The 23,037-nt window shown below is 40.0% G+C and overlaps 1 protein-coding gene across 1 annotated transcript in view; it reads right to left on the reverse strand.

Annotated features, from left to right (window-relative positions):
* LOC129726451 (sialin) overlaps window positions 1-21,746 on the reverse strand; it is a 30,382-nt gene extending 8,636 nt beyond the window's left edge. The window contains exons 1-2 of the mRNA XM_055683157.1: window positions 21,415-21,746; window positions 16,152-16,266 (exon numbers count right to left, since the gene is read on the reverse strand). Of these exons, the coding sequence (XP_055539132.1) occupies window positions 16,152-16,170 (19 nt within the window). The 5' untranslated portion in view covers window positions 16,171-16,266; window positions 21,415-21,746. The remainder of the gene's footprint in view (window positions 1-16,151; window positions 16,267-21,414) is intronic.
* Window positions 21,747-23,037: the final 1,291 nt, after the last annotated feature.

Here is a 23,037-nt window from a genome sequence, read left to right on the forward strand (position 1 = left end):
TTTTTCCTTGGCGAAGGCAGTGAAGTGAGCGGTAAGGCAAATTTGTTTATTTGCCGTAGTGCATTCACAGAAAGATGTATAATTCCCGGCATGGATGATGATAACTTACAGAAAAAAACTGAACCTGCGGTTCGAAAGATACCGAGAAAAACTGCATTCCAGAAAGTATGTCATGGAAATGATATATTATTACACTCCGATAGTTTTGACATGACGTTCAGGAGCTGCTCGCATGGTAGGTTTGTTTTTGTAGAGTTTGTCACAATCAGAAGACAAGGAAAGAAAAAATTAAAAAAAAAGGGAAATAAGCTTGATTGATTAAATTCACTGGGCGTACTTACTCTTGTTAGTCCGACCTGTGAACTGATGGAATACAAGTAACTCGGATTTACGAATCAAGAATCAATTTACTTTCGAATCTGATTTTCAGGTGTCCTGTAGCAAGAACTTCTGCGGTTTTTCAAGAGCTTTTTGGCTGGAAGGTTTGAGTCGACAAAACCCTAGCAGTCCAGTTCATACGACTCATTTATAAGAGATCGCACTTCGATTCGAGGAAACCTCCGAAATGCAATATTAGCTCAATCTTTGCCTTTTTTTTGCTCTGGTGGAGCTAGTGAACCTATAGATATGAGAAATGACAAGACACTCACCGTTAAGGCAACTGTCAACATCAAAACGGATAACGGCAATGCAAAATTATACAGATCGCCCGTTTTGATGTTGACAGTTGCCTTAACGGTGAGTGTCTTGGAGCCTCTCTGGTGTATAGGCTGACTAGGTGGAGCAGACGCTTGAAGATATGGACAACAATCGCGTAATATATAATGATTTTGAATTCTTAAACGGGCATGAGACGTGGACAATGCTTGAGGAGGACTTGTGAGCGCTTGGAGTTTTTGAACGTCGAGTGCTAAGAACCATCTCTGGTAATGTGCAGAGGAACGGAGTCTGGAGGTGTAGGATGGACTCTTCGGCGAACCCAGTATTCAGAAAGTGGATAAAGCTGGAAAGATACGCTTAGCAGGGCATGTAGCTAGAATGCCGGATAGCTTCCCTGCAAAATTGGTTTTCGTTTCAAATCCGGTAGGAACAAGCAGACGAGGGGCGCAAAGAGCGAGATGGGTAGACCAGATGGAGCAGGATCTGCAGAGCATCGAATGCCCACGGGATTGGGTTGTTTAGCTATTCACGGATTTCCGATTTTTATATTTCATCTGAAAGAGTGTAATTTTCTGAGCAAAACGTGATTTTTTAAAACTTTATATCATTATCACTTCTGACCGCTTTTCCAATATGTCAGGAGTTCCTCAAGGTAGTACACACTTAAAATAAAACACCGAATTCGGTAAAATTTCACCGGAATCTCAACAGCTGAACGTTCGGTAAAATCTTCGGTGTTTCCGAAAATTACCGAACAGTTTGTGAAACCACCAACCGAGTGGTCGAAAATTTTCGCAGCTTTTTGGTAATGTTTCAAACCGAGCAGCCAGTAAAATTTACCGAAATAAACTTTAAAAATGAACAAAAATACCGAACGCACCTGTAAAAAATACCGGTGGCAGAAAAGTCGGTTATAAATGAGCCTGCCGGTACCGCCTAAAATCAAACTAAATCAACCAGATCACTTACGAAAAATGTTAGCGACTCGTACATTCATTAACACTTTCCAAATTATAAATATCCTATGTTTACACACAACAACAATTAAAACAAATCAGCAGCACCAGTAGAAAATATTCGCGTCTTGCACGGTTGCACGTATGAGAAAAATGGCCACCACATTCGCAATTTGGCATTTTTACAGGTTGTTCGGTAAAAAGTTATACAAATTTCGGTGAATGTAAAACTAAGCAAATATTTCGGTAACAGTTAACAGAATTTTGGTAAAACTTACAGATCTTACAGAACAGTCGTTAATTTGATGCTTTTTTGCACCGGTATTATTACACTTTACCGATGGATTATTGTAAAAAAAATTACCGAACGACTTTTTTGGACTAAGTGTGTAACCTGGGTCCGCTACTCTTCTCTATCTTTATCAACGATGCGGCTTTTCTGTTGCCTCCAGGCTGCCGGCTGTTTTATGCTGACGACACAAAACTGTTTAAAAAAATTAAGTGTTTGCGTGATTGCATGGAGCTACTGAACTACCTGGACACGTTTGTGAGTTGGTGTGGAACGAACTGTTTAACGCTAAGCATAGATAAATGCAACACAATCTCTTTTAACAGGAAGCGTACGCAAATCGAATTTACATATACTATAGAAAATCAGCATCTTCTTCGTGTGGAGTGTGTAAAAGATCTCGGAGTAATTTTGGACCACGAACTGACATTTAAAACCCATTATAACAGCATTATCGCTAAGGCAAACCGACAACTTGGGTTTATATTCAAGATTGCTGATGAATTTCGTGATCCATTATGCTTCAAATCATTGTACTGTTCCCTCGTGAGATCGATTCTTGAGACCAGTTCTGTGGTATGGAGTCCTTTCCATTGGTCACATAGAATGGAAATGGTGCAGAAAAAACTCATCCGTTACGCTCTTCGCTTTCTCCCTTGGTGGGATCCACAGAATCTACCACCACACGAAAACCGCTGCCAACTTCTTGGTATTCAACCATCAGAACATCGACGACAAATCGCACAAGCCGTCTTTGCCGCAAAAATATTGACTGGCCACATCGACTGCCCAAGTATTTTGACCCAGTCCAATTTATACGCTCCTGAAAGACCGCTGCGTCACAGAAATTTTCTTTATTTGGAGCCGCGCAGTCGACTTAATGGTTCCCACGATCCGATTCGCGCCATATCTCGCCGCTTTAATGAGTTTTATGAGTTATTTGACTTCAATATGCCGATCAACGCTTTTCGAATTATTGATTTTTTACGAACAACCTGACGATATTTTTAATTTGATAATTCATTAAGACTCATCATTGTCAGATGAATATAGATTGTGAAATAAATAAATAAATAAGAGCATGAGCATGAGCATGATTGACCGCCCGCGGTTGCTACTCCGTTATTGCCAGATCAGCTGTAATTACACAAAGAACCAATGGATGATGCTTGGGACTAACATTCATCCTCAATGTGTAGAAATTGGTGATCTTATTTTTTTGGTAGGCAATACCAGCGCCGGCCGCATCCGAATGCAGGTCAAAGAAGGAGTGTGTATAGGAATATGTTGACGTGATACTCGCTTCATTGGAAGCCGAGAACACCTCTGCACTTCCACGAGAAATCACTGGGATGTTGGAGAAATGGGTAGGGTTTGCAGCAGGTTTCGTTTTGGTAAACGATGCGCTGAGTTCGAGTACCGGGTTCATAATAACAAATATCGTGCCGCGAAAATACCGAAGAGAGTCTTCCATTGATGTATCTCAGCTGATTACGCAATGTTACGAGAGCTACGGAAGTTCTGTCCACGTTAACGCGCGTTGATAACCTATCTGTAGAAAAACACGAACTCATGAAAGGTATCGACGGGATATTCGGACATCTGTTTATGAAGTCATTATGCAACTACCGAAACGAATCTCCCATTGATTTATCTCAGCTGACTACACGATTTCACGAAAGCTACTGGAGTTGAGTCCACGTTAACGCCTCGCCACTCCTATCGTTTCTTCGTGAAGGACCCTCTTTATACCGAAAATTATAACACGGTTATAACCAATCTGTAGAAAATGCGACCTCATGAAAGGTATCGACGCGAAGTCTCTAGATATTCGGTCACCCGGAGATCTGGCTTTTTGCTTAACAGGTCGACTAACGACATTCGTCTGTTCTAAAAAAGCGATTTCCTGACTTTAAGGCAGAACCGAAGCATCATGCACGACCGCTCTATTCCTTCCTACCGATGTGGACGCGTAGGGACGCGGCGTTTCACGTCGATTCTCTTTTGTTTGTCTACGCAAGAGTCATCTATCAAATACAAAAATTGGCAAAGCTCGATGCATCCAAAGCCCTTATAATTTGTAAACTGCAGGTACACGTACTTGCCAAAACGTAGTCTCAAATTTGCAACAAAACGCCAAACTAGCCATAATTGTGAAATAAATAAATAAATAAATAAATAAATTATCCTTCGATTTTTAAATGAAGAATGAAAATTCGCTCTAAATCGCTACAATGACAGTTGGTATATGGGCAGATTTCCAGCAGTTTTAAATCGTGATTTAAAAAGCGAAGGACAACGATAGAAATTTTTTTAAATCACTTTTTACTTTAAAAATGCAGATCTTTCAGATGATATAAAAAACTGAAATAGCTAAACAACCTAATTGGAGACACGCAGCCATGAACCAACTACGTTATGCAGGCCATGTCTTAAGACGCACGGCCATTTAAGTAAGTAAGTGAGTAAAAGCTATCATTTTTATTTTACATTTACTTTTTTTTTCTTCATCTAAAGTGTTTACATTTACGTTGTGTTAACTGATATTCAGTTTTTCTTTATTATAAACTCAATGGTTTTTAATTCATATTCTTACATGTACACACTTAACTGCGTAATGTTCGCTCAGTAAAGTAAAATACCGAACTACCTGAAAACATTTTAGTTTACCATTGTTCAGTAAGAAATTTACTGAGGAAACCGTAAGTGATTACCGGAATACCGTAAATTTTTTTCTACAAAAAAAATCCATAAAACCAAAAATTTCCGAGTTCAGTAAACTAAAATACCGAATCTCGGAAACCTGACATCATTTTACCGAGATTTCGTCGAACAAAAAAAACTCTCACCGAGATTTCGAAAAACTTAACTGTCAAAATAACGAGTGCTTCACTAGCGTTTTTTTTTGTGTTTCGGTGTAGAAAGAAAAACAACAGGTTTTGCGGCTGATTATTATTATGGAGAAATCTGCAAAGTTCAGATTAACTAAAATATTGAGCTAGTATACACTATTTTTTCTCAGACCTCGTTTTTTTTGCTGCAAAGAATATTTGAAGAAAACGATTAGTTCTTTCTCCAATCAATTTTGTAGATTACCAACTCGCTCGCAGGATGGAAGTTCATTTCCTGGAATCAATACAACCAACAGACAATTTTGTTCATTAACAGCCTAATAAGCTATTATTCAATGGGTTTCGGCTCAACTATAGCTTAACAAGCCGTTATCCAACAAAATTGTTTGTTGGGAACACTCCAATTTTTACCAAAGCTATGTTTAGTTGATCAGTTGATTTAGTAATTAATGTCTGGGTTATCTGACGAACAAGTATTGCAAAATACGTACCTCTGGAAATTTTACCGAAGTTCTCGTAATACTTTGACAGTTGAACATTACCGAGAATCTCGTTAAAGTTGTCAGGTTTTTGATTATTGCTTTTACAGAATCTCGGTGTTTTGAGGTATTACCGAGATTTTTACCGAGATCTCAGCTGTTGAAATTTCGGTTATTTTTTTTACCGTACTCGGTGATAAAATCTAAGTGTGTATAAGGGCACTAGAGGGTTAAATTGCTCACATTAACTTAATTTCTAGATACAGTCAACTCCCCATATCTCAATGTCGAATGTGAGGCAAAAAAAATGTCATTAAATTTTATTGTATAGTTCTGATCACTGATCATAGCTCATAATTATCAAGCAGAAAAAAACGAAAGTTGTTGGTAACAATATAGTTGCCACTGCCTTATAAAGGGTTAAGGTGAAACTGAACGGCGGCTTTTTTCCATACAATTAAACTCGAGCGCGGAGTTTCGCCGTGAAAAAGATGCTTTATCAAAGAGGAAATCATCTCTAATGTATTTTACCTCATCTAGACCGTAATGGGCATGAAGCACCTCCGAGAGGATCAGAAGACGGTTTTTTTGGATTTTATTCTGAGATAGCTTTTCTAAAACTAATTCTAAGTGTTAATTTGACCGATAAATTTTAAAGCAACAAACAATACAAAATTTCGCTTGTTTTTCCAAATTTATCCCATGTATAATAACAAAATAGTTTCTATAACAACCAAACAAGTAATTTAAAAACTAATAATAGAGGCTGTCCATCAAAACATAGTGTGCCTTAAGGACTCTTTTTGCGCCCAGGAATCAATTTGTACGCACAGTTTAAATTTGAAATACAACTGTATTATAAGCTACTTGCGTTTAAAACTTATCATTCCATCGTCATGCTAGCGCCAGTCTGAATTTTTAATGAAAGCTTCGATAAAATGTAATTTAAAAGACACGAGCTATTGGAATGTTTGGTTAAACCTGTTAGCTTTAGTCTCAAAATCCAATTATCATCACAACTCGAGTGAAGAATAGTTTTCGCTCTCAAATTCAATTATTTTTCTATAATTCACACTCTTCTGTTTACTACTCTATTGGCCGGCTATTGACAACAACAAACCAACCAAAAAATAATGTTAGAAACAGGAACGCTTTCGATTGGCCTCTTCCAATCCAGCGACAAAAAAGTCGTGATAAAAACAATAACAACGTCGGTGTTAATACCATGCGTTCCAGGTGATAATGACGCTTTGATCACTTCACGCTTGAAGAAAATGAAGATCAAAACTATAAACCATGGTAACCAAACTGTCACCAACGGAAATCCTTATTCCAAGGTCAGAAAGTTTGACGATACGCAACTATACCCTGAAAAAAGAGCTCAATCCTTTGTTTGGCCGTCCGTAATCCTCCTTCTGCGGAACTTCATTCCCAATGAAGACAAATTTCCTGCTGGTCACCAGGAGTCAATTAATATGAGCTTGAATTAAACTCTGTTCTCTGACCTTCGCCGCGTTGTTGACTGCCAGCACAATCCTGCGTCGCCATGGTGACCATATGGGCATATGGAATTTCTCTGCTCTGATGCCTAGACGCACGCAGTGAAGAATGTTCTGAAGATGTGGGTCAATCATTTCCACTGTACATGGCCTGCCTACTGTCTACTGACCCGCTTTCTGATGGAGGAGTGACACAAAAATTGACGTCGGCGTTCGTTAGTTTAATAGGGAGTGTAGCGAGTGACTTTGTGAACTCTGGTTGAAAATAATTTATGCGTAACTATGGGGTCTTCTTTTAGCTGGCGAGAGCTAAAAATGCAGGGGCTCGCCTCCGAATTTTATCTAGACAATAATCAGCCGACCTTTGACAGCTGTTACCTTCTATCGCACGAGTGTCGGATGATTCATGTGAAATGTAAAAATGGTGTGTGATAAGCGCAGCTGTGCAACAATAACGGTCGTCAAGGAGTGGCTGGCTAGCAGTCGAAATATAATTTTGTTTGAACAAGCCTCGTGTGTCCAAGGTTATCAGACGAAGCAAGTGCAGTAGGCCAATTTGGACAACAAATCTTTTCGAGGCCGCTGTGTGAATGTGTGTCGTTTGAGGGTGAATGCACTTTGCTCGAGCAAAGTGAAAGGAAATTTCCAAACGATTTAATGATTATAGGACCAAGCGAATTATTTAAAATAAAACACCGATGACAGATAACAAGGGCCCCCTTTATAAAATCGTTTCATAGTTCGAAGGAAAAACGAATGTTCTAACAAACACGAAACCTTACGTACTTTCAATAAATCCAATACAATAGATGCATTTGAATACCTGTTACAATTGCAATTAACGTTGTAGAATGGTAAACAGATTGCATCGCGAGAGACAGCAGGCTGACATACGTCATCTCACCACACTAACAATGCGAAACGTTTGTAATTTATTGCGAATTAGATTCAATTGAACCGTCTTCTTAGCTCGCGGCAATCACACACACGAATCAAACGAGAAAAAATAAACAACAATTAAATTCGTTAGCGTAGCGATCAACAAGCCAACCGAGGGTTGATTACATTGCCGAGCTTGTTTTTCGTAAACAACGAAGAGTTTGTTCATTTTTTTAAACAAACTTGATTGATATTCCAATGTACGGGAAATCTCTTTCAACCTCCCTCCCCCACCCCCCCTTTGGTTCCAACCTGGAGTAGATTAGACATAGCATTTGGCGTCGATCGTAGCAACCTGTGGCAAGCTAATCTCGCCCATCGGCGCGACATCCGTCTTCGAAAGAATTGAACTTTGTTCCACCCTGTTTGTCACCCTCCAGTGCACGACTTCCTTCGAATCGCGCACGCCGGGAAAAAAACAGATACGGTAATAATTCTCGATCATATATAGAGAGGCAATCCGTCCAATACGTCACTACTCTGTACGGACCGGCCCCCAAGACGCGGCCTAGTGTGCTGTCACACTGCATAATCTGCGAACAGCAAGCTGAACAGTTTCCGCGAACGGAGTTTGACCTTTCGATTTGTGAATCTGTCACTAGCGATAACAATGCAAACTGGACACGTGTCTCGTGAGTAATGTCTCGATTGTCAGCACGAGGCATTCCACGTGAGTGTGAGCATCTTTGTTATTGGCTGTTGTCTTCAGTATAAACTTCACATGACTACAGACGCAAATAAATGGTAAAAATCAAATGATTTTTGGTGAAAAATTTTCACTCTATGAATAATGAAAGTACATCATTTCGGTTTTTATTTATTTTCGTTGTGTATTAGCCAGTGTCCTGATTTATGCGCATTAGTGTCACGTTCTTATCGCTTGATTCGAACACCCCTTTGCCCTCGCTCGAATTCACTTTACCTGAACCCTGCGAATAAGTGGTTACTGTTATTGCTGTTATTCTAGTAAATAATTTATTGTTGCCAAGAGTGTAATCATCGTTATCATCCTTAGAAACTCGTAAAAATTAGGCCCGACTTCCTTCAGTGATGTTGGTGAACATACATTGTTTTTTTGGCAACATTCTGAACTCTGAGTTCATAGTGATAATTATTGTTACAATTTACCACTACTCTCTCACACAATGTGCGTAGTAGAAATATGGATTTCAGAATAAGTGAATGAGCAAGTATCGTGTATTGTACACTGCCTTGAAGATCTCGGGGCCATATTCTGCGCACGCTTTTGAACCATGGCCTGGCCTGCAGCGTTCAGTTCAGCGTGATTGACGTGTTGTTGATTCCGGTCCCGCACCACACCACCACTTCGGAGCTAAGTACATCTGTATTTTACAGTTGTAACCTCCTAATCGGCAGGTTGGACTATCTTCCGCGCTGTAATCAGTCGACTTCGAGCCGACGACGGTCTGACGTCTTTTGGCTGTGAATGTAATTGCATTTTCAAGATGCCATATTTATCGTTCTTTCAAGAAAATCCGCTACACTAAACGGCAACAGCTGCTACGCAGTGGGCTGGTCCTGCTGACGCATGATGGAAAAAAAACATTTGAGTGAGTTTTATTAATAAACACACGTTTTTTTCACAACAACCGACGGAACCAGCTCAAAGAAGGTTTATTTTCGACAGTTTCATCCGTTTCACAAAGTCTGACGTCGAATAGCTACCGGAATGCGTTCGAAGTGACTTGACATATTTTGCTTACAGCTCATCCGAACTACGCTTGTTGCGCTTCTCACTGATAATTACAAGTCAAACAAGGTAAACATTGTGGTTGTAGACTTTACTGTTCAGCGCCCTAAAGTTTGTGATTCACACTAAAGAGTGAAGTACAATCGAGCGATGTTTAAACACATTTGTAAAAATTTTCTTCGATTTACATTAAAGTCAGCACTCATTTTCTTAAATTTACTTCGCTTTTGAATGAAATCTTATTGCTAAATTAAGTAGTTTACAAACAAGCAAGAATGACGTTAAGTCAAAACAGAAAGAGATAAAAAAAAGTTCAAAAGCTACCTTTCCTCCGTTAGATTTAAAAATTTGCGTTCTGACTCCGATTATGCCATTAAACTAATGAATTATTAAACGGTGAGGAAGAAATCACGGGAAAAAATCGTGCATTCATATATATGCAGCACATTCCTGTACTGCGTTTGTTAACAAAACAAAAACAGGAACCACTATTCCAGATAGGGCTCTGGACTACAATGTGTGTGCTAAGATCTCGGATGAACAAATAACCAACGTTATTGCATCAGCCTTTGCTTGGCTAACCGTTCGTAGTACAACTGGGTGGCAACGATAAATGACGAAACAGGATTAACAAAAGCTGTAATCTAAGTCTAAATTCTTGTCCGTGCCCTGCACGACTTATTCGAAGCGGAGTTCTCCAATACTCAACTGGGGTTTTCATTAATTTTTCTTTATCGTTTTAATACTATTAGAAAAACTTTCTAGATTCTTCCTAGACTTGCAACTCAGCTCACTTTTGCACAAATCTATCACAAAATTCTGCTTGGTCCCTTGTGCTTCCCTATTCAAACTACAGATACACTTTCACTCTTTCAAATCTGATCTGAAGATCGCTACAGGTGTATAAAATAAAAATCTAAAAACGAATGATTTTTTTTCGTTTTCAAGTGCTTACCACTCGGTTAGTTTTCAACGGACTTCCATCGTTCATGCAGCAATCGATTGGAAAATTAGCTACGCATTTGCCCAAATACTTATACTGTTATTTGATTGTACGAACTATTTTACTATCAAAAAGTTTCAAGCCTTGTTGATACGCAGATTTCTAATCAGAGCTGAACTGCTCACTCTAGCGCGGCCGACAGAATAATATACCAGATCATCCAGAAATGCACTCTCTAGGCTATATAGGAGTCTGCTTTTGGCTCAAACAAATATCGTCGCAAGTATCAATATGCAACATGCAACAGCTTTGCGTGGCTGAGAGTGTAGCACCTTCTGCTATCTTTTTCCATCCGATACGAACATAATTTTGTTCCCCAGCCGCACAGGTACAACATGCAACACGCAACAGCATAATAAACTGTTGCGTTGCTGAGAATGTTACATCTTCTACTATCTGCTTCAATCGAATGCAAGGATTCAAGTAAATTAACAAACAGCTTTGTAGTTCTACGTCAACCCTGCGATCATTTAGCTCGTAGTCGGTAGCGAGGATAAAAATTTTGCCTTTAACTTATAAGATATTTTAGACCATAAGGCATTAGATATAATTAGCTCCGTAAAATATTAATTTGTATTGTGCCATGTCAAATAAATGTGTGAACAAAAAAAACCCTGCGATCATGGCTTGTGTGCAAACCAAACCAACCCTTCTGACATTTCTGGGCCATTTTTATTTCTTTGAAACTTTCTTTTAAATGCATTTTTTATTTTGGTAGGTTCCTCAAACCTTTTTTATATTTTTAAGAAATTTATTACTGCTATTATTAAGACTTTTTCTAGCTTTTTTTTGACTCATCCAAGACTTCGAACTTTCTACAATATCTATTTTCTATACTCTTTCTTCTCTATCAAAGTATTTAAACACTTTCTAGGCTCTGTCAAAATCAGTTTGGAGTACATTGTAGACATCTTCTAGTTAATTTTGATTCTATTTTTGTGTTATAGGACACTTTAAAATTCATTCAAAACTTTTTACTAGATTATTGAAAACTCTCTATCTACACGTAAAAGCTCAAGTCGGAATCAACAAATGTGTCCTCTCTTAACGCACAATAATTGCTCTAACTGTGCACAAAAGTGTGTGAAATGCATAACGCAAGAGTAGTACAAAGAATACATTGACAGAGATCGAAATCAGAATATGTATCATAAACACAAAAGTCGCGATGATTCGGTAACTTCGGTTCCAGGCTAACGATCAGTTTAGTAAGCCGGCTACTTATGAAAGATGGGCCATCCCCAAAAATACGGTCTGCAGACAATACAGCAATTAGTGATAATTTTTTTCCACATAATTAACTGATTTTGGTGCCAGTAACGTAGAACCGAATGCGTATGAATAAAACCAGAGGCATAGTTAAATGGAAAATGTTTTGAACAAATCTAATGTCTTTTTAAGTGTCAATTATCCATTGCATCGATCAGTTAATATTTTATTCATTCAGTGATTGCTGGCTACACTGCTTCAACGATGCTGCTGAACACCAGTTGATACTGTATAAGTGCAGTAGTTTGGAGCAACAGCCATCCCAGTATTATGGGCCAATGGATTTTGTATTGGTTTCTAACGTATGTCAATAACATGTAAGGGAACATACTTAAATGACGTAGCATTTTTTTCATGATTTTTAAGCCCCCCCTCCCCCCTCGTAGCATTTGGTCACAAAACCTAAACCCCCCTTGAAAAAAACGTAGCATTCGAATAACCCCTCCCCTCCTCTCCGCATTGGTCCCGAATAGTACAATTTAAGTTTGGTGAACGTTGTTCACGTTCACTCAACTTAAATTTGACTATTGAAAGTTATTGAAATATGTTAGAAACCAATACAAAGTGTAGACTGACCCATAATACTGGTTGGCCAATAATACTGGGATGACTGTAATATTTGCATTAAAAAATGAACAAAAAATGCCGATTTTCCATAGGTTTACTATCACACGCACTGACGGAACTACTCATACAGCATCAATCATAGTAGCCCATGAGTCAGCAGAAAAAGCTTGACAGCTATGTCAGTCAAACTCTAACCGTAATAGCAAAAACAATTAAGCTACTCCGTTCAAAAGTGTGCGCGTTCAAGGAACGATATCCCGCCGCGTTGAAAATGGACGTCCTGCGGCACTCTGTGGAAGCCGGATACGCCCGTTCTACAACACCTTGACACTATTGCACAACAATCAAAGCATCGAAATCAAGCCCGGTTCCGGACGGCCGATGTGACGACCCTGAGCGACAAGAAGCTCCAAAGGATGCTGAAAAGGAAGACCGAGAGAAAAGTGGCTGCGTGCGCTAGGCCGGGAGATCGGTGCAACCGGCCAAATAGTGAAAAAGTACCTGACGAACATGGACTGGTTAACTGTCAGGAAGCGGCAATCACGTCCACTGGTTTCGAAGCTGCAGGCAATGACGCAGTGGTAGCGGCTGAATGAGATGGTCCAGTCGATTTTTCCGGCGAATCGCGACGTACTGGTTTGGACGACGAAACCCATCTCAATCTGGATTGCAACAACTGGTAGGGCACATCGTATTCTACTTCTCCCACGAAGGAGATCGGGGGCGAAGTTCATTTCACACACCAAGTTCTATAAAAAGCTCCTGTGGTTGACAATCAGCCGCTTTTCTTTCGCTCCGGCCTGGCCGTGAATGGGGAAATTTATAGTACGAAGTGCCTACCGGAAATTGCGTCGGCCCACTACTCGAAGCGATCGTTGGGGGAGATGGAGGGGCTGAATAGCGATGTGTTATTCAAGTCAGCGAACTCGCTTAAAGTCCCCCAGCTGCGATCCATCGAGAATTTATGGGCAAACCTGAAGCGCAAGATCTACTCCATCAATTGTGTTGCAAAAACTGAGAAGGAATTGATAAATAAAATGAAGAAAGAACTCAAAAAAATGTTTACACGCATGTTTCTGTACGCCATGTCGAATGTTCCGTTTAACTGCCGGAAGGGCGCAGAAATTTTTGCGAGTAAAGCGTCGTTCACAAATTGCGTAACGCATGAAGGGGGGGGAGGTAGGTTGTGTCTGCGTTACCTATTCTGACATAAGGAGAGGGGTGCAGAGTTGAGACAGTTACGTAACTGTGATGTTTGCTCAAAATTGAAAATTTGAAGAAGGGTTCAGATTGTTCAGCGTTACGTAATATTGGGGGATGGAAGTCATATTGAACTTTACTTATTGCTACATAGGGGGGAGGGGGTCTGAAATCTAGATTTTTGGCGTTACGTAATTCGTGTACGACGCCTAAGCTAATATAATTACTCATATTTTCATAATGCAAAGGCTATGCTTAAGATTAAATGTGTCATGTCCAACACACATTCATTGTACAAGTTTCAATCTTAATCATCAGTTGTGCCAATTTCGCACCATTCAACTTTTGCGTGTGAACTCTCTATTCAATGTTTTCTAGATTTTTTGAGAACGTTTTTCTTTTGATCATCCTTGAATCTTTATATTAGGTCGTTACAAATGTAATTTTCATTTTATGTCACCCCTCCCCCCCCCCCCTTCAAAAATCTTGAATATTGGCGGGGGAAGGAAAAAAGCTCATACCGTTTTATTCATTTTTTTTGTTTTCCGACAGCATTAATGCTTAATTTAGCAATGAACAAGTCCAATGACATAGAGAGTGTCGCCAAAAGGCAAGCGAAATAGATAATAATAATAAAGTGTTATTTTTCTACATTTATTTGAGTGCAAGTTACAAACGTCATAACTTGCACACAAACTTTTATCAAAGATATTTCTTTTTTTTTCGTCTCGGTGTTATTTATTTTTTGCCACCCCCTTCGCTAAGTTTGATAACCTTGGACCTAAAAAGAATTCGAAATTTGTATCAGCCTTATTTTAAAACATCAATAAACTACTTCGAAACCCTTTCAAGACATTTTTGAGACTTTCCACAATTCGAGTGTTTTTTAGATTTTCATTCTCTAGGCTAATCACGACTTAAAACTTTTCCGAAATTGTTACAAATTTTGGAAACCTTTCTGATTTCGTTTCTTCTCTATATTTCGCTTTATTTTTCGGGACACTGTTGATAGGGATACTGTCCTGAATTAGCAGGGCATGTCTTGATCCGAGTAGGGCGTCCTGATTATTTGTAATGTCCTGATTTTCTTGAGATCAATTCTGCAGGGTAACAATAATATGCACAATAAATTTTCGGTTCCGGGACACAACGATTAATGCAAACGAATTTTTTCACAGCGAGCAACTTAACTTTTCGAAGTCGTCACTGAGTGCCAATGATGCTTTAGCGATGTTTTTGCGGTTGAGAATGTAGATGCTTCTATAGTTCATCAACTTCATGCAATGAATTGGCTCAAATCAAATAATTTCGATATTAAATCAGACATCTCTTTTCTTTCAATGACCGGACTTTCATTGAAAATTGACGCCGCTGACGCTGAAGGTCGTTTCAACTTGAGACAGTGAAAATGCGGTTTTTGTCACTTTCTTTTGCAAGGTCGAAAATTTGCAGCACTGGCGTTGATGCTTTTCAAGAATTCGCGGAAAGCGTTTTTTTTTTTCAGTCATAATTCTCTATCAGGCCGTCAGTAGTGTGCCTCTAGGCTTCTACTTACTTGGATAATCGTGTGCCGTCTATCAGTGTCTGGTCTAATGCTAATTGATCTAATATCAAAATGTTTGCTTCGCTATAGAATTGCATTAGCTTTTAGCATTTCCAAGGTCCAATTTTCAGCGACGATGGCAGTTTCGCAAACCAACTCAAAAAGTGACAAGATGAATAATGCACCAATTTAAAATTAGCGTCCTTTATTAGTGAATTAGCGCAATGGTGCTATAAACCACTGAGCAGTGTCGAAAATTTGCAGCACTGGCGTTGATGCTTTTCAAGAATTCGCGGAAAGCGTTTTTTTTTTCAGTCATAATTCTCTATCAGGCCGTCAGTAGTGTGCCTCTAGGCTTCTACTTACTTGGATAATCGTGTGCCGTCTATCAGTGTCTGGTCTAATGCTAATTGATCTAATATCAAAATGTTTGCTTCGCTATAGAATTGCATTAGCTTTTAGCATTTCCAAGGTCCAATTTTCAGCGACGATGGCAGTTTCGCAAACCAACTCAAAAAGTGACAAGATGAATAATGCACCAATTTAAAATTAGCGTCCTTTATTAGTGAATTAGCGCAATGGTGCTATAAACCACTGAGCAGTGTTTTGATACCTTAATTAAATTAATATGATTTTCAAGTCACCAATAAAATCTGTGTAGTGTCAATTTTCAACAAGCGTACGTATAATTACCGGTTGTGGTGACATCAACTAGAGCGATAAAACCCACCAATAAGTAGGCCATTATTTAGAGCCGCAATAAAACTTTGAATTCCCTAGCCCAAAGCACAGAATGCAATTTCTTCATGAAACTCAGCGTGTAATGACGGGGGTAACAAGTGAAGTCTCGTTTACCGGCAGTTAGATTGCATTTTCTGTCAGTTAACCACCAACGAGTATTACCATCATGTTCTTCTACTCTCACGGTACCGCCATCAAGCAGTACCGTCCCGGCCCGACTGACGTTGATAATCCAATCGATAAACACAGACGACCGCCAGTCACTCAGTCAATGTCATCCGTGCGCAATGCAATCCATCAAAGGTGGCCGCACCAAATGAGACAACTAGCAGTGCTATCTTGATTATTTTCGGTAATCTTGATTAGTTTTTCTTCCTGGCCAATAGGCTCGAAATAATGTACGGAGTGATTAGTGTCGTGAATAAAATAAATAGTCTGCTCACCTTTATCGCCTGTAGTCATTCTCTAAACAACAAATACACCCCCTGTCTTCTGTCTACTGCTGCACCACACGCTGAGCTTGCTGTTGTACTGAAGCTTCTTCTCCGAGGTACACACCTGAAGCGGATAGAAATAGACAAAAATATCGATTAGGATGATATTGGACACTTCTAGGGCTAAACACCTTGTAGCAATTCACTGTCTACAGTTGAGTTGAGGTTAAAAATCGGAACCTCCCCCATAGGCACACAGTGACGCAGTACAAAAGAGCCGTGCGCCAACGATTTACGACACGCGGTCGCTACCCGTAGATGTAGCGCTTAATAATGAACCGCTTCGAAGCAGATTCCCCCTCCCCCTCTTCATACGGGACATCCGAATGCATGCCCACCCCTGAAAGTTGGAGTCTGTTTAGCCTCTACTCCATCAACATCGATGGCATTGCTGTTGCACGGGGGAAAAACAGTTCGCTGATCTTTTCCAACAGGTTTTAGGTTCAGGAGAGAGAAAAAACACGGAACGGAATGAATAAACAATTTTTTTTTCTACAATGCTTCTCTAGCCTGGCAGCTCTGGCAGCACTATTGGATGAGAAGCCTTCAATAACAACGTAATAAACTAAAAACGTGAGGCGCAAACATATCATTTGCCCAAAACAAACACGTGCCAGAACCGAGATTGCGAGTGGGATGGCAAGTACCTACTATAAGTATACTCGAGACATGCTTATCTTGTCCAACGCAAATTGCGAACGCAATTTTTTTGCTGGCAGACTAATCCAATTTGTGTCTCACCAACATTTTGTTCACTAGCGAAATTATACTATTTTTCAACCTTTTCGGGAGTTCAATACTCTTTATGATTTGTGCGCTGTTTTTGAACCGCGATGACGATTGTTAAGGCTGGTTTTTCTCGTCTCTGTCAATGTTTATAGTAATCTTGAATTTGGTTAAAAATAGTTTAAAAGTGCGTTCAAGGACCAAAACAGAAAATGATTTCAAATTTATCTCAAAATCTACAAGTTAGAAAAGGCCAAAATAATGCAAATTTGATAAAATTAAAATGTAGCAAGAAAAGATTTTGTGGTATTCTAATACTGTTAATCAGTTAGTCGGTGATATGATCGGCGCACAGGTCTAGTTCGAAACCCCGTAGTCACTGTCTCACCTCACGTGCCTCGCATTCCAAACAACAGGTTGCTTCTGTCTGTCGCCCCTAACCCCAACCAGATTGCCTTCCCCCTCAGGGTCGAAGGGGGAAAAACCTTCCTACCATCGAGTTCTTCGTGTTCCCGAGGTAACAACAACCGAAGCAGCGCTCGGCACGCCCAACCTGCGGTGCGGCACGATTAAACCTGATTTATCGTTCCGTGGGTTTTTTTTAGCTTCGCCCGAGTAGCTAACAAGTCGTTAACGCGTGTATGATCGTGAAGGAATCCGCTTTCCAAGTGAATCTCGAATGGATCTACCGTCTTCGGGTCGAGCGACCAGGGCTACAGGATGACATAGCATCCCCTGCAAGATCGCCTTCGAAGTCGACCAAACGCGCCATTCTGGATGGAAGGCAACACAAGGTATCACTCTTCACTGGCTGTGAGCCTAAATTTTTATCGATTCGCGGTAATTCCTCATTAAAACTCAGTTCCACTGTGCAAAACAACTTTGTTTCCGCGCAAAATAATAACCTTCACATTTAAAAGCTGTACGAATTGGCTGCATTTATCATGCGCGGACTCTTGGAAGTTCCAAGTCTTCTTTCCACTGCTTCTTACCATTGGCCGCGGGCTCGACCAGGTTACCCAAGAGCTGTGTACACTGCGTGCTCACCATCAACCGACAGTACATCATGTGACCGAGCGAGAGGAGGCGGGAGCCGGAAAGGCGAACAAGATCTGATCGAAAGGTCATAAAACTTGCGGAAAAAATCCCCGCCGGATCATTCATTCCAAAATAAAAAGGAGAAGAAATTTCGCATTTACGCAATAAACTTCGAGTCACGAGACGTGGCGCCCCCGGTTTTGGTTATTGACGCGCATGTAGCCAAAAGCGGGTCAGAAACGTGCTAATAAATCATGAATTATTCATACCCGCTAGCAGACCGGCTCGGAGAATAGGATAGCAGGCGGTGGAATTTGATGCGTGAATCATCATGCTCCGTTTGGTACCCGGTAACCGAAAAGTGTCATACACATGTGCGTTGCTAAGCTAGTGTTGCTGTAAACAACGAGCCGAAGTCATCGGGTGTTTGATGACGTTAAATTGAAGTGTGTCATTTGGATATTGAAATTTGTTTTTTTGTGCAATTATTGAAAATTTTTACCGAATGGAATGCCCACCTGAATCAGGTTGGTATTGTGATATGTTATACATAGTAAGCGCCAATATTCAGCCTGCAGCGTGCTGTGTGGGGAGCTTTCCGCTTCGCTGGTGGTCACATTGCCAATGGCGAAATAAATGATGCTATCCGACCTTAGATACATCCGGAAGCGATATGAAAAAACAGTTACACGATTGGATGATTAATTGTAGATGTATTATCTTCTCGCTACGGAGCAGTGCATGATACATCTGCGCATTAACTTACTATGCATCTCCGTAATGAAACATTGAACACGATTCTTCTTTTTAGCTGAACTGAATTTGGTTGACATTTGTTTGTTAAATGGCGTAATGCGGCCGATTTTGCGCACTCGCACTAAAAATCCTCTCGAGACTTAGCTGAATTATTATTATTCTTTAAACACGGGTAAATAGGCGAAATGCAAAGGATCTCAAAGCTCAATCGATAGTTTGGAACGTCGAATAACGCGAGGTGCGTATAGTTTCGGTTCCTGTCTGTTCTGGAAAAGTAATAGGCTGAGAATAAAAAACGAAGCACATCCAAGTTGCTGACAGCAGTTCGAACTAGGCGCCGACTCGCCGACTCGCCGTCGAAAGTACTCGTTCATTCGTATTGCTTGATCGCATGTTTGATCAATTAATCGTAACTATTAATCAAATGAAGCGCAGTTAAACTCGTGAGTTCATAACCTAGTTAAAAAAAATTTATCTCAAACAATTTTAAAAAGAATATGAAGAGCGCATAAGCGATAAAACAAATCATAAAGATAAGCCATGTTTTATCATATAATTCAGTGATGCTGTCACACGATATGGGTCAATGCCACTTGAGACACACGTTGTCATCAAGTACGTGAAGTTTTTCAGCTGTTAAATGTTCGCTACATAATTGCAATTACATGCTGTACGCTACACTGCACAAAGCGACCGCATTATGACCATTTTCATCAGCTGTCTGTGGACCTGTGAATATCAGACATGAGAAGACTACCGCAATGTAGACTTCATGTCTGTATTGCGTTAAATAATGTATCAAAAAGTAATCAGACTAACATTCAAGCTGATTCGTAGAGCTAATGAATGTTTAACGACTTTAGTAACATAGGTTAGCTTATTTCCATTATAAACTTTCTCTCAAAACAAAGTAACATCGTCAGTCAGAAGATGTATACTGATAGTTAGCCTAGAAAGTTAAAAATCCAACTCGAGAAAAGTTTCCTTGAAAGTAACTGACGAGAAAATTTCATTTCAATGACTCACAATTGACTTTTACACCATTTGATTGATACGAGCTTATCTAAAGATGTGACATTAGCGGTGTTTTGTCGAACAATGATTCACTAAAGCTGATTGAACAATCAACGAAAATTAAATGCTGGAACTGACGTAGAGTATCTTATATCATATGTCAATCATCTTTTTTAATAAGCTTTGATATTTGGGATTACAATTGAAATGATTTTGTAATGTCTTGGCGCTTCTGCATAGGTTTTTTTCTCTTAGTTGAATTTATACCATATAGTACAAAACTAAAGTTCCAAAAGCAAGTGCTGTAGAATGAAACATAGCGCTTACTTCCGGGACTTCAATTTCATGGCAAACGATGCAGGTTTTAGTCTTGATGTATTTAATCCAGGAGCCTGTTCTGGCTATTTTCAAGTGCAGGAAAAAACTTCAAAATTAACTTGGTACTTTTTAATTGTTAATCTGCGTTCGCTAGTGCCGAGTACTGCTTTTAATTTTGAAGACAAATTACTGTCTCTATGATGACACGCTCCTCGAATAACTTACAATTTTGGCAATGAACAATGGTCTATAAAATTGTAGCTTTCATTAACTGATTCCTACTGCGTGCGTTTGTGCAATAATATCCCCCTTCACACTTTTCAAGACGATAAAGCTAGCGGCTTTCTTATTGATTATTTGTATTATGAATCCCTCTGTAATCTATTTTCTTAGTCGTAAGAAAGGTTAATTTAAGCTTATGTTTAATTTTAAACGAAAATTTATCCATCCCGTAAAACAAATCCGCCATGTTTCATCTTCGGTAGGTAAGGTCAGGGTTGTGCGCCCGGCACATATTTTTTATGAACGAAGCAAACATGCAGCAACAATAACAACAACAGCACCTCGAAAAGGAGGCTCGTCTGTGGCTCTACAACGCTGCCATTGAAACAGCCGGCCGGCCAGCCAGCCGGCTTTCTACGAAGGGAACACTACACTGCTGAATGAGAGTAGTGAGAAAGAAACGGCACTAAGTTGGTAGCACCACGGAATCATACACACGAAAGGAAAGGTCGAGAAACCGGTGCAATATGAGACCGGCAATTATTATTTTTGCAGGCAGAAGTGCACTGCTGCACACACACTCATCGTCGTCTGTGTTGGATTTAAAATTATGCAATTCATGTTCCGTTCTATTTGCTTCTACGCTAGTGCTGCCTTCTCTGCGTGTGCAAATCGAAACGAGCGGGGAAATTTGGCGGTTTTTTGGGTATCATGCCGGCTGTGGAGTCACATGCGAAGATTAGATACGTTGAAAATAAGCACGTGTTTGTGAAGCTCAAAATTTTATGGTAGGCGAATGCGGAGTACACAAAATATAACATTATAAATAACCGCGCGGAGGTCGCCTTTTCACGCTTCATTGCTGATAAATTTCGACACAATCCCATTTAGTGTCTGAAGGCACACCGAATCAAAATGACTTCGCGACTGTGGTAAGCGTCGCGGCCAACGCGAATTGTTTACATCAAATAAATACTTCGAAAACCGTCAGTATATTAACATTTCTATAAATATTCAAACACCCGTACTCGCGAACCTTATTGCAGAAAAAAAGGTGAATCCAACGATCGGCATGAGTCTCGTGCAATTGCTACCGGTTTGGACAGAAATGATGACAAAAAATTGAATTAAACCCACTTTTTGCTCTTCTGCGCTGGCTCTGGAATTCGGCCGCTTAGTCACTGGTTCACTAAGACACAACACTGGACTACGTGTGGATGGGGTAAGAGTACAACTAATAATACTAAACTGTACACGACCTCGAACGATGGGCAACACTTTTCACTTTTTTGCTCACCACCTTTTTTTCACTCGAAACTCTGCACACTTCAGTTTTCTCGAAATTCACGTCCTCTCGAGCCGAATGCGAGTAGCAAACTGAACCGTCGTTTTCGATCAATCGCCAGTCTCAGCCAACTCAGTAGGCGATGCTGATGAACCACCCAACCCAATGCGAACCAGAATATGTACGCTACCGCGAAGCAAGCGCGGAGTCGGGCGCGGTGATCGCTGGTGCTGCTGCTACTACTGATACAACAACGCCGTTGCTATGTCTCGCGCGAGTTCGACGTCGAGCGTGGTCGTATTCGTTTTGGTTGTTCTTCATTCTTCTCCGCAAGCCGCTTTGTTTCGTATAGCTTCTTTGAGGTTATTATCAATCGGTATGCGGCCCTGTATGCCGTCATTCATTCCGTTCCGCTCGGTTCACGTGTCAGCCGCGGCTAAATTCATCCGTGCGCGTGAGTATTGGTGTGGAACAATTTTCATTTCACATTCGTTCGACGTGAACGTGAACGCGCGACGACGCCTTCCTGTATGTACAGCAACGGCGAGAATCATTCAAACTGCAATGCGGTGCGGAGGCATCCGATGAAATTAACCTTTTGCTGGGGATGAACACGCGACTCAGTGGGGCGCTGTAAGCATGATGACATGTAGCCGTTTGTTATCAGTTTATCTCAAGTCATCAGTTTTAAGTAAATTCTTACAGTAAATCATCAAACTGATTGGAAAATGTCGATGAGACTGGATTAATCTCTACTAACAAAACTTCAGGACGTCAAATTGGATTAAGCAAAATTGTTCTATATTTGATCCATCTAACGACACATAGATGATTAAAAAAAATCACAGGAGGGTTGTGTGCAAAGCCACGACCGCAAGGTTGAAGTAGAATACTTTTACAAGAAAGATAACCCGGCTGCTTGCGTTTTAGTCATTTTGAAATCGGATTTGTTTCTGATATACCGTTTGTTAAATTATTTCCAGTTATACCATTCTACAACGTTCGAAAATTTTTATTCCGTATGTCGTAATACTAATGTACGAAAAAAACGTACGTGTCGCATGGAAGCAGACTGTTGCGTGTTTGATACTGCTGATGATAGACATGAGTATGAAGGTCGAAATTCTGCTATGATGTCTAACCAAAACCGTCTTCTTCAAGGCGTTACATCCTTGTTAATGAAGTGTTGTGAGTTTTCTAAAACATACTTAGCATAGTGAGCAGAACGTGCCGAACTTTTCTGTTTAAAATCGGATTTGTTTCGTTTATACCGCTTGTTATGCACAGTATCAACAAATCGTAATAAACATCACACTGCTCTGCATGTGCAGTAGCATCTAACCTCAGTTGCAGTTTATTGATAACCATTCATTATGCTCTTCCAAAAACATTTAGTAGTCTCGAAAAAGGCCGATTGCTGCAATTAGAATTTTCATTCAATTATTGCATAAATGCTTCATGGTCAGATATACTCGC

The sequence above is a fragment of the Wyeomyia smithii genome, chromosome 3 (genome assembly GCF_029784165.1).
Source record: "Wyeomyia smithii strain HCP4-BCI-WySm-NY-G18 chromosome 3, ASM2978416v1, whole genome shotgun sequence".
In the NCBI taxonomy this organism is placed as follows: domain Eukaryota; kingdom Metazoa; phylum Arthropoda; class Insecta; order Diptera; family Culicidae; genus Wyeomyia; species Wyeomyia smithii.